Source organism: Natator depressus, chromosome 11 (assembly GCF_965152275.1).
Source record: "Natator depressus isolate rNatDep1 chromosome 11, rNatDep2.hap1, whole genome shotgun sequence".
Classification (NCBI taxonomy): Eukaryota; Metazoa; Chordata; order Testudines; family Cheloniidae; genus Natator; species Natator depressus.
In genome coordinates this window covers 42,646,964-42,659,322 of record NC_134244.1, presented here as the reverse complement: position 1 = coordinate 42,659,322, position 12,359 = coordinate 42,646,964, and the positions used below count along the sequence as shown (strand labels likewise).

General features: G+C 48.2%; 1 protein-coding gene across 2 annotated transcripts in view; it reads left to right on the top strand.

The window, feature by feature from the left end:
• The window catches only part of LNPK (lunapark, ER junction formation factor), an 83,062-nt gene extending 72,026 nt beyond the window's left edge, over nucleotides 1–11,036 (top strand). For both annotated transcript variants that reach the window (XM_074967628.1, XM_074967627.1), the window contains exon 13: nucleotides 9,336–11,036. In XM_074967628.1, coding sequence (XP_074823729.1) covers nucleotides 9,336–9,535 — 200 coding nt within the window. In that variant the 3' untranslated portion in view covers nucleotides 9,536–11,036. The remainder of the gene's footprint in view (nucleotides 1–9,335) is intronic.
• The last annotated feature ends 1,323 nt before the right edge of the window (nucleotides 11,037–12,359 follow it).

Genomic DNA, 12,359 nt, shown 5'->3' with positions numbered 1-12,359 from the left:
TTCTTAGAGTGCTTACTCATATTGATTCCAATTAGGTGTGCGCACGCCACGTGCACGGTCATCAGAGAATTTTTACCCTAGCAACACCCGGTGAATCAGCTGTGGAGCCCCCTGGAGTGGCGCCTTCATGGCGCTGGATATGTACCTCAGCCGGCCCAGCGCCCCCTCAGTTCCTTCTTACGTGACTGTCATTGGAACTGTGGAGCTTGGCTTTGCTGCTCTCCACTCTCCCTAGCGTTTTTCCTACACAGTTTGTTAATAGTTATAGTATAGTTGTTTGTATTAGTGGGGTTGGAAGGGGTTTTCCCTCCTTCCCATCTTTTGCTTAGGCTCATGCCCAAGGCTCCGGGCTTTAAGCCCTGCAGTTCCTGCTCTAAGCCCATGCCAGTGGACGACCCCCATGACTCTTGCCTGAAGTGTCTGCGGGAGTCTCATCAAGCAGACAAGTGCAGGATCTGCAAGGGGTTTCGTCCCCAGACTAAGAAGGAGCGGGACTTTTGCTTAACATAGCTCCTGGCACCAAGCGCTTTGGTGTGCAGCGCCCCAGCAACAGCGGTAGGAATGGCACTGCGGTTGGACTCTGATAGAGACCCGCGGCACCGACATTCCCCGGCACCGCAACCGACATCACCGCTCCCACTCGCCTGGCCAGAAGCGGCACCGCAAACCGGAAAAGGCTGGCCCACCTCAGCAGGTGCCACCCTCCCTGGATCTGTTTACAGAGCCGCGTCCCGCAGCCGAGCACCCAGGGCACAAGTGACGGCTTCGGCACCATTGACTCCAGCATCAAGAAAGGAACCGTTGAGTCTGGTGCGATTGGACTCCCCGACTCACAGCATGGTTGAGGTCCAGTTGCCATCTACTCCAGATATCTTTGTGGCTGCAAGGGATCTGATTGCCATGACAGTGTCGGCATCCCCTCAGCAGACCAAGGCACCGGCACCTGTTCGTGTGGCACCATTCCGGGGCAAGCTGGCTCTTATTCACCCACCGGTATTGTCAGTTGAGCCGCGGCGCCAGTCATACTCGCGGCACAGCTCTGACTCCCTGCACCGTTCTCAACACCGCTCCGTACGCCAGTCGCCGTCCAGGAGTAGATCCTGATTCAAACGTTGCTCCCAACGTCAGTCATCGTCGCGGCCTAGGTCCAGGTCCCGGCACTGCTCCCCAGCGTCACGGTACCGCTCTCCACCATCGCGGCACCAATCTCTAGCTTTGCGGTACCGCTCTTCATCATCTCATCGCTGTGACTCTGCGCAGACCCACTCGGCACCACTGTGGCCATCGCGTTCCACCTCTTGTTCTTCAGTCAGAGGCAGGGTCGAGTTTCTCAGACCACCGCCACTTGGATCACAGCTGCCTGGACTCAGGGGCTGGACACTGGCAGACACAGGAGCAAAGTCCTGCTCAAGGGTCCACTCAATGGCCCTTTTGGATGCCCTGGGCATACCACCAGGCCCAGGGTGCTCCATCTGGGGCTTCTCGTTCAGCCCCGTCTGAGCTGCGAGTGCAAGAGGCCACCGCCAGCTGTCCTGCTCCTGGAAGCATGGAGACTGTGGTGTCGTCCTTCCTGGCTCCAGGCCCTCCTCCAGCTCCAGTTCCTGATCCGGACACCGAGGTCGCGGGCTCAGGGCTCCAGATGATCCTCTTCCTCCCGTGGCGGCCTCCTCATCCTCACCCGACGAGGCAGTGGCGGGAACTGCTATATCGGGTCCCCCTCCAATAGACTTCCATACCCACCGGGACCTTTTGCACAGAGTGGCGCGGAATATGAACCTGCAAGCAGAGGAGGTTATAGAGGTGGAGGACCCTGTGGTTGACATTTTGTCCGCAGAGGCTCCATCTAGGGTGGGCCTACCACTCATCCGGACCATTCAGACCACGGCCAGAACAATCTGGCAAATGCCTGCGTCCATTCCCCCGACTGCTAAAGGGGTTGAGCAGAAGTATTTCGTCCCCTCCAAGGAATATGACTGTCTCTACAGTCACCCACAGCCCTGTTCACTGGTGGTGGCCTCAGTGAACGAGAAGGAGTGGCATGGTCAGCAAGCCCCAGTGCCCAAGTCAAAAGAGGCCAAGCACCTCTATCTGTTTGGGTGCAAAGTCTGTTCCTCGGGGGGACTTCAGCTCCAGATCGTGAACCAGCAGGCGCTCCTGAGCCGATACAATATTAACTCTTTGAACTCCATGATGAAGTTCAAGGAGCTGGTACCTCCCGAGTCCAAAAAAGAGTTTGGGGCCCTGGTGGAAGAAGGCAAAAGGGTGGCGTGGACCTCATTGCAGGCCTCCTTGGACACCACAGACTCTGCTGCTCGGACCCTCTCTTCAGGGATCGCAATGAGGCGTATCTCTTGGCTGCAAGCTTCTGGGTTACCACCGGAGCTTCAGAAAATGTTGCAGGATCTCCCCTTTGATGGAGAGGGCATGTTTTTGGACAAGACAGACTCAAGGCTTCAGAGCCTCAAAGACTCAAGGGCATAATGAGGTCGCTGGGCATGCACACGCTGGCTACCCAGCGGAAGCCCTTTAAACCTCAGCCTCAGCGCTCCTATCCCCCTTCTTGGCCAAGGCAGGATTTTTATAGGAGACGGGGTTGTAATGGCAGGAGGAAGCCGTCCAACCACCAATCCAGGCAGGGCCAGGGCCCTTCCAAGCCCTCGGCAGGTTCTAAGCAAAACTTTTGAAGGGACGCCCGAGGATGATGTACTGGACCTCGTTCCGGATCCTACCCTACCCTTCTTGAATCGTTTATCTCGTTTCCACCGTGCTTGGTCCCTCATAACCACGGACCGTTGGGTTCTTTACATGGTGGAAAGGGGATACTCTCTCCAATTTTCTTTCTCCCCACCCTCCCTCCCTGTCCCTCTTCAGGGACCCCTCTCACAAGCAAGCAACTCCTCATTCAGAAGGTTCAGATACTCCTTGCCATGGGGCGATCGAGGGGGTTCTAAGGGGCAGGGGGGTTTCCTCCCATTACTTCCTAATCCCCCAAGGCAAAGGGCGGGCTTCAGCCTATCCTGGACCTGCACGGACTCAACAAATTCATGGTAAAGTTGAAGTTCCGCATGGTCTCCTTGGGCACCATTATACCTTCCCTGGAGACTGGTATGCCACCATCAACATGAAGGACGCATATTTCCACATAGTGATCCATCCAGCATACAGACGTTTCATCCGCTTTATGGTCAACCGCAAACACTATCCGTTCTCGGTCCTTCCATTCGGCCTCTCTACGGCCCCCCAGGTGTTGACCAAATGTATGGCTGTCCGTCGACGACGGATACAGGTATACCTGTATCTTGACGACTGGCTCATCCGAGGTCGCACCAAAGAACAGGTACAGTCCCACCTTCAATTGGTCATGGACACGTTTTGTCGAGTAGGCCTCCTTCTCAACATGGCGAAGTCGACGCTAGAACCGACCCAGAGAATAACATTCATCGGGGTGGTCCTGGGCTCCATGCGAGCTCGAGCCCTCCTGCTGGACACTCGTTTCCAAGCTGTGGCAAGCCTTATCCAGAGCCTTCAAAGCTTCCCAACCTCGATGGCAAGAACATGCTTGAGTGTTCTAGGACACGTGACTTCCTGCACATACGTGACTAGACATGCCAGACTACGGCTCCGCCTGCTTCAAGCCTGGCTGCCATCAGTCTATCGCCCAGGTCGAGACAGCCTGAACCTGGTGGTCACCATCCCGAAGAGGGTCCTGGCCTCCCTCCACTGGTGGCTAGACCCCAGGACGGTATGCAAAGGAGTCCCCTTCCTCAGCCCTCCTTGTCCCTCGTCACGGACACATCAGCCCTGGGATGGGGCGCCCATCTCAGGGACATCCAGACGCAGGGACTATAGGCCCCGTCCGAGCTCTCTCTCATCAATGTGTGGGAGCTGATGGCGGTACGTCTGGCTTGTCAAGCCTTCCAGGAGCAGTTGCATGGTCATTGTGTGGCAGTCCTCACAAACAACGCCACAGCCATGTTCTACATCAACAAGCAAGGGGGGGCTTGTTCCTCCCTTCTGTCAGGAGGCCATTCGATTGTGGGAGTCCTGCATAGCCCACTCCATTCACCTAGTGGCGTCTTTTCTCCCAGGGGTCCAGAACATGTTGGCGGACCACCACGAGTGGTCGTTCCATTTGGATGTCATCCACTCCATCTTCCTAAAGTAGGGGTTTCCTCAGGTCGACCTGTTTGCCTCTCGCAGCAATCGGAAATGCCCGGCGTTTTGCTCCATCCAAGGTTGCTCCCCAGGCTCTCACAGATGCCTTCCTATTCCCGTGGACGAGCCGATTGTTTTACGCCTTTCCGCCGTTTCCCCTGGCACATAAGGTACTGCTCAAGGTGCAGGGACAGGACGCTGCCGTTTCTGGTCACCGCAGCGTGGCCCAGGCAACACTGGTATACCACGCTGTTGGAGATCTCTGTGGATGCCCCAGTGCCGCTGCCCCTTTTTCCAGACCTGATCACTCAGGATCACGGCCGCCTCTGTCACCCCAACCTACGATCCTTCCACCTCATGGTGTGGATGCTGCATGGCTGAGCCATTCAGAACTCCTCTGTTCTCATTTGGTGCAGCAAGTTCTGTTGGGTAGCAGGAAACCTTCCACTAGGGCCACATATATGGCTAAGTGGAAGCGATTCTCATCCTCGTGCACTCACCGCGGCACGCCCCCACCTCCAAGCATCCGTGCCTCTCATTTTGGACTATCTCCTGAGGCTGAAACAGCAGGGCCTGGAGATATCATCCATCAGAGTTCACCTGGCAGCCATCTCGGCTTTCCACCTGGGAGCGAATGGCCAATCTGTCTTTGCCAACCGCATGGTCTGTAGGTTCCTTAAGGGCCTGGACCGTCTCTACCCGCAGGTATGGCAGCCAGTCCCCATGTGGGACCTTAACCTCGTCCTTTCCAGGCTTATGGGGCCCCTGTTCAAGCCGTTGGCCACCTGTTCCCTCCTATACCTTTCTTGGAAAACGGCTTTCCTCATTGCTATCCCGTCGGCGAGGCATGTCTCCGAACTTAGGGCTCTTACCTCGGAACCACCTTACGCAATCTTCCAAAAGGATAAGGTGCAGCTGCGACCTCACCCTGCCTTTCTTCCCAAGGTGGTATCGACCTTCCATATCAACCAGAACATTTTCCTCCCGGTTTTTTGTCCAGAACCGCACGCCAGTAGTCGGAAGCAGTGGCTACACTCCCTCGATGTTCAAAGGGCCCTTGTCTTCTACACAGAGCGTACGACGCCATTCAAGAAAACGACCCAGCTCTTCGTCGCAGTGTCTACAACAGTTGTGTGTAAGACCGATATATGTAGGTGTATTTCCCTTCAATTAAATCAAAGCTAATCACTAATACTCAAATACTTCAACGCAATAAGATATTTGCATTGTAATATTTTGTCCTTTTCAATTTAATTTTCGGAGTTTTATCCCTCTATAATTACAGCTTTTACTAGCATTTAAATTGTTACTGAGATCTAAATTACTTTAGACATTTACATTAATCCATAACCAATTTGTTATGATGTAACATTAAATCCTTGTTCTTGCACATGAAAGCTTTAAACATCGGGGTTTGTTATACAATAGGTGGAGCTGTTATAAGGTCCTCTTTTTAGTTGCATACAACTTTGCCAACTTTTAAGCATTTATGCTGAAATTTTTTTATGCATAGTGTCTCCTCAGGCTGAATATTTTTGGAAAGTTTCAGCCCAAACAGTTCAGCCCTTTGCCAGAATTATTTTTAATTAATAAAAACTTACTTTTCACTTACCTTCTCATATTCTTGGAATCTTCTTTTGAGACCCCTAGTGTGCCCCTATGCTTCAGTTCAGGGGCTTGAAATTTGGCAGGGGAGTGGTCTCTGTATCAAGAATGTGCCTTTTGTTTTCCCTTTGAAAATCCACCCAAATTTGGCTGCTATAAGCTTTTGAAAAATTGCAGTTCACACATGCTCAGACTGCTTGGTTGAGCTGCTAAAAATCTCCAGGCTATGGTGCGGCTGGGCACTGGAACTGATAGCAGGGGAAGGGTGTCTCTCCTGTGCTTTCAATGGCACTCCCACCCACCCACCCACCCTGGGGGAAGAGCCCAGGGAGGAGAAAGCTATCTGACTTGAATGCAGAGAGGATAAGAACTGGGCAAGGAATGGAGTAGATTGGAACAAGGAGTCTGAGACTGGGACTGAAGTAAGACATGAAAGAAAATCTGACTGGGAGTTGGGAGACTGAGACTGGGACAAGGAGCCAGGGAGTGGGGTGGAGGTAAGAGAGACAAACTAAATGAGGAGTCTGGGGAAAATAATTGGGATTAGAAAACCAGTGCGGGCGGGAAGGACTGGAGGCCAAGGAGGAGCAGAGAGACTGATTGAGGATCTGGGAGATGAAACAGACTGTCTGGGCCAGGAAACTGGGGTTGGGATGAGAAGCCAGAGGAGTGGAGGCTGAGATTGGTGAGGCAAAGAGAATGAGGCTGGGATGATGAGATGGGTGGGGAAGAGACTAGACAGGGACTGGTTAGAGGGAACAGAACAGGAGTCAAGTTGAAAAGAATGTGAAGAAGCCTGTGCCCACTAGATCACACTCCCCTCTAGACCCTGGAATGGAACCCAAGATGCCTGAATCTCCCCATTCCTTTTCTGTCACCAAATATCTGTGAACCCCCCTGTCGGTGTGTCCTACCACTCTGGTGCTGATTCGTGTAGAGGACGACAACCTTCTACGGCTACCATTTACAACATTAGCTCAAGTTGCAGAGATCAGTGGAGTGGCTTTAAAGATTCCAGCTCTGCTGGTGAACCTCATGAGTGTCAGTATGTTGCCATATAATGGAATTTATTTTTATAGCTTGTGTTCTTAAAGACCTAGTAAATTATATTTAAAAAAAAAACTACATTAAAATTAATATTAAGGTTGCAAAGTTTAGCACTCAGAAGTTAGGAAATGCCAGAATTAAGGTTGTCTGTCCAACTTTAATTTTCTCCCTTGTGATAGCCTTATTACATGATCACATATAGTTTTGTCCAGAGGACCCCCTGCCTCATTCAGTGTGCAGGTTAAATGATGCCCAGCTAATGAGAAGTATTAAATATTTTGTTTCCTCCTCATTGTTCAGTTAGTGTCCCCATGCCTTTACTGCATGGTATTGAAACTCTCCTCTGAAGACAAAATTATTAATTTGCTCGGGGGCCTTTCTATGGTGCTCATCACTATAGTATCTGTGTACATCACAAACATTAATGTATTTTCATAACGCTTGTGAGAGATGAGAGGGTAGTGATATCCCCATTTTATAGATGAGAAGCTTGGCGATTAGTGGACACTTCTGACCTTAATTTTCAGTGCTCAACTTGAACTGACTAGGATCTGATTTTTCAGAGTATTTAACAGCTCATATGATGAGAGTACAGCTCTGACTTCAGTTGCAGCTGTGAGTGCTCAGTCTTCTTACAAATCAGATTCCAATCTGGATCTCAAGTTGAGCATACAGAAAATAAAGAACACACAATGAGAGACCACCTGTGAAAAGTTGGTTTAAGTGACTTGCCTCGCACCACGCAGGAACTGTGTGTAGAGGCAGGGATAGAATGCAGTGTTTTCCAGGGCAGCATTCTTAACTGTGAGACCACCCTTTCTCTTCCTGCATCCCCTGCCTCATTCATTACACACCTGGACTCTGATCAGAGGGGCCAGGTGGACCCTGCAACCACTGGCCAGCACATGGGGCTTTCCATCCTGCACATTTCCTCTTGTGCACTCCAGGAACTGAGGGCAGCCTTGTTTCCTGCTTCTCTCGCTTTTTTCGAGTGAGTCCTGCAGGAGGATGCTTCCCTCCAAAACTCATCATTGGACCCTTATCCTGCAAGCCTCCCCAGCCACTCCTAAAATGCCACCTGAGCCAACTGCACAACATCCAGCTAGTCTGCCTCCAAACCTTGCCCAGAGAACATCTGTACATCCTAGTGCTTTATACTATGCACATCCTCACCTTTGTGTCCTGCCCTGACACCAAGTGGCAGGACCTGCTGCCACCAGAGGAGGGTGAGGAACTGGTGGGCCAGCCTGTACTCCACTTTGGTCCCACAGCCTGCCAGGCATTTCAGTTGGTGGCTGTGAGCACAGGCATGTACTTGGTGCAGTTCACGAAATCCCCTGATGCCTGTCCCTTCTGCAATGAGAAGAAGACCCTGGTGCACATCTCTGTGGGTACATCGGGTTGCAGCCCCTCTTCTGGCTCCTCCAGAGCCTCTTGCTGAGGTTCTGGCCACGTTTTTCCCCACACCTCTTGATCTATGCACACTGCATCTGTGGTCCCACAAAGTTGCAGGACCTCCTCATCAACCTCCTCCTGGTGCTGGCCAAGATGGTCATCCATCATTCCAGGAGGAGGAAGCTAGACAGAGGGGTGCTCTGTGACCGTGGGGCCTATTTTTGGTCCCTTTTCCGCTCACGTCTTTGGACAGAGTTCCTCTGGGCAGTGTCCACTGACTCCCTAAACTCCTTAGAGGAGCAGTGGGTGCTGTCTGGGGTTCTCTGCTTTGTGTCCCCCTCTGGAGCTCTTATTTTTTACCTCTGACGTCACTTCTGTGCCCGTTTTTTTTTCATTTGTTGTCCCCAGAAATCAACTATAGTCTGGGCTCATTGGCTCCTCCCCTGTAGTTGAGGGGTTGGGCCTATAGTTATCGGCAGACCTGAACCCCCCTGCCTCCAGTACTATAAATATTACACACCTTTTAGCTTCTGCAAGAGATGAGGCAGGGGTCCTGTGGAAAAAATGGTATGTGAACATGTAAAAATCACAAACTAGTCAACTCAGGTTGAACTGCCTCATCTCTTGCAGAAGCTGCAAGGGGTCCTACAGCCTCCTTCATTGCACAGTTCTGATTCAGTCTGTCCTGTCCATAGAATGAGGCAGGGGTCCTGTGGGAAAAAATGGTATGTGAACATGTAATTGAAGACTATATCATAATGTATATGCACAAGGGTACTGAATTAAGGTTGCATAGGAAACCTTAATTCTGATACTTAACTTTTGAGTGCTTAAGTTTTTGCAATTTTATAATAATGTTCTTGTGTGTAATCTTATATCAAATACGCTCAAATATATAAATGCCTGCCTTGATAGCTTTGAATTTTCAATATCTCTTCCACCCATTGTCCACTTTTCTCTCCCCACAACAAAACTCTGCAAATTCTTACTTTTATACAGTGACAGTACTCTAAACCTGTGATTAGAAAATGTTCAAGTGTAAGTTTCCCACACTTCTTTACAAATGTGAACTGTATATTCAGTATTTCTGGAAGTGATCAAATGATTAATTTAATGATTTTATTTTTTCTCAGAACCCATAGAACAAGTTACACATATTATTGAAGTAGACCAGATAGATGGTGAGGCATCGAGTACTGAGCAGCAAGGGGTTCAATTATCTGAAGAGGGTGTTAAAGAAGAAACAACAAATGAAAATGAACCTTCAGTTACAAAAATCGATTCTGCTGTTCCAACTGAACAAAGTGATGAGTCTGTCCTGGAAGCAGAATAAGTACTTCAAGTGCCTTCTGTAGCTAGTTCTTTTAGCTTTGTTCATGCAAGTTGTTACTCTTAAGGTGGGCTTTTCGAAAATGGTATAATTTAAAATCTCTTGAGCTCAGACTGCCTCACTACCACAGTACGTTGAAACTATGTGCACTACTGGATATTGAAAATTTAAGCATGTATTCTTTCAGAGAGCTAATGCACTGCAGAATGTGCAGCTGGTTGAAGTCTAACACAATCACAGGTCGCTTTAGTTTAGATTTGTATATTTGAAAACTAAAATTTACCTACAGGTTTATTTTCCATACACTTAACCAAATGCATACTAAGTTTTAGGTTATTGAACATAAGCTGCAGTAATTGGCAACAACTTGTCTAGTGGAGTTTTGGTTTTGTGAACTTTTTAGGAATTTTTTTAATGTTTACCCATTAAAATGGATTGAGTGACTTTTAAATATCTAGATGTTTACATGCTAAAATGTCTTTAGGCATTCAGCTTAAGCAGTATGGAAATGTCGTCATAACTGTAACAGCTTAGTCATTGTCTTAACTTTTTTGACTGAATGCATTTAAACAGCACTAAGCTATATGGTAACTCCTTTGGCATTACCTATGTTTCAGATGGGCCAAAGGCACATGATATACAAAATTAGTTTGTGTTTACATAAAGTATAGGAAGTCTCTGCACTTGATGGTACTTGAATACTGAGCGTTATTTATACCTGTATAATAATGACGATATATAAGTGAATGTTGTGCCTTTGTGTATTTTGTTAAAGGAAAATAAAGACTATCTAGCAGCAATATTTGCTTTGTATTTTCCAGAACTCAGGAGAAAACTTTGTGTGCTATATAGCAACTATAACGGTTTATGGAGACTCTTGAAGGAATACGTCAATTTGCTTTATAAAGAGCATGTACTTTAGTACCTATGTGACTTGGTTGGTAGAATTGAACTGGGTTGGTAATTAACCTAGAAGCTTTTTGTAGAGTTATGTTAGTACATTCCACTGTTTTCTAAATGTGCCTAATTTACAATTCCAGGGGTTTTTTTGGTTAACAGCACATTGAATTACTAAGGCCATGTCTACGCTTACCAGGGATCGACGCTGCGGCAATTGATGCAGCGGGGTCGATTTAGAGGGTCTAGTGATGACCTACTAAATCGACCACAGAGCGCTCTCCAGTCGACTCTGGTTCTCCAGCTCCCTGAGAAGGGTAAGGTAGGTCGATGGGAGAGCGTCTCCCATCAATGCAGAGTGGCGTACACACCACAGTAAGTCGACCTACGCTACATCTACTCCAGCTACGTTATTCACTTAGCTGGAGTAGCGTAATTTAGGTCAACTTACCCCGGTAGTATAGACAGGGCCTTAGTTGTTTCCACCTAGCTGATTACTGCAGAGCTGCCATTATGTTTTAGAAACAAATAAACAAAACCCTGAAGCACAGTTGAGTGGTTCTGCTGCTGGAGCTGCCCTCTTAAGAGTGGCATGTAAAACAGAAATCCTGGTAGTTGGTGGTCTTTAAAAATTCCATGTACTAGTTGCAAAAAGGACTTCAATCCACATTACCCTAAACAATTTCCATATTGGTTAGTTATATTCTACTTGCCTAAAATTATCCTTGGAGTTGTAATTAGTTGCTTTACACTGCTAAGCTGATGTCACATTTCACCCCTGAGGTGGTGATGTTTCATTGGTTTGTGTGTGCAGAATGTATGAGTATTATGTATTCTCTTATATTAGAAGTCTTATTGACATGTTTGGGATGGCCTGAATAAACCATGTGTGTCTGATACAGAGTAATACAGGTCATGCCAAATAATTGTCAGTCAAACCTCTTCCGCACCATCATGTGCTCTGCATGTGCCTCATTGTACAGAAAAAATATTTTCAAGTATTGTTAAAATATTAATATTTTCATGAGGTAATATCTTTTATGGAACCAACTACTGTTTGTGGAAGGAGCAAGCTTTTGAGTTCTTCTTCAGGTCTGGGGAAGGTAACTAGAGTGTCCAAATTAAATAGAAGTCGGGACAGATTGTTAGGCATAAGGGGTTCATGCATGCTATAGGAGAGAACTTAAAATGACGTGGACAATTAAGGGTTAGCAGGCAGTAGTGCATATTACAAATTGTTGTGATGAGCCATGCAGACAGTGCCTCTGTTAGGTCCATGTTTTTTAGAGTCCAGCAGAGTTATGACTTTAAATTTCCAGGCTCTCTTTTGAAGATGATGTGCAGGTTTCTTTTGAGGATGAGAACTAAGAGATCAGACATGGAGTGATCGTTTTGTGAAAAGTGTTGACCCACTGGCGATGGGGTGTCTGTCTTCTATGTCTTTTGTCATTTTTATTGTGTGAGTTCATTTGAGAGCTTCGTGATTGTGTGGTTTCACCCACATAGTGGCTGGGGCATTTGATACACTGAATGAGGTACATGTTGTGATAGGCATGTGTAGGACCCATGGATCCTTAAAGGTGTGTTTTGCCGGGGAGTGATTAATCCTCCTAGCAGTTTTTGTGTCCAGGCTTGCAGGTTTTGTGTCTGTTGTGCTGGTAGGGTTTGGTTCCACTTTGAGTTGGTATGCCCTAGTCTGTAGGGAGCTTGCTTCTGATGATGAACTTGGCAGATTGGTGGGCAGTTGTTTGAAGGCTACAAGAGGAGGTTTGGAAAAGATTTCTTTCAGGAAGTGGTCCCCATCAAGTATGGATTGTAATTATTTGATACCCCATATGGGTTCTAGTTTGGGGTGGTAGGTGACAACTAGGGGTGTGCAGTCAGTGGGTTTTTTATGTACTGAAGCAGGTTCTCCCAGGGTATTTGGGTG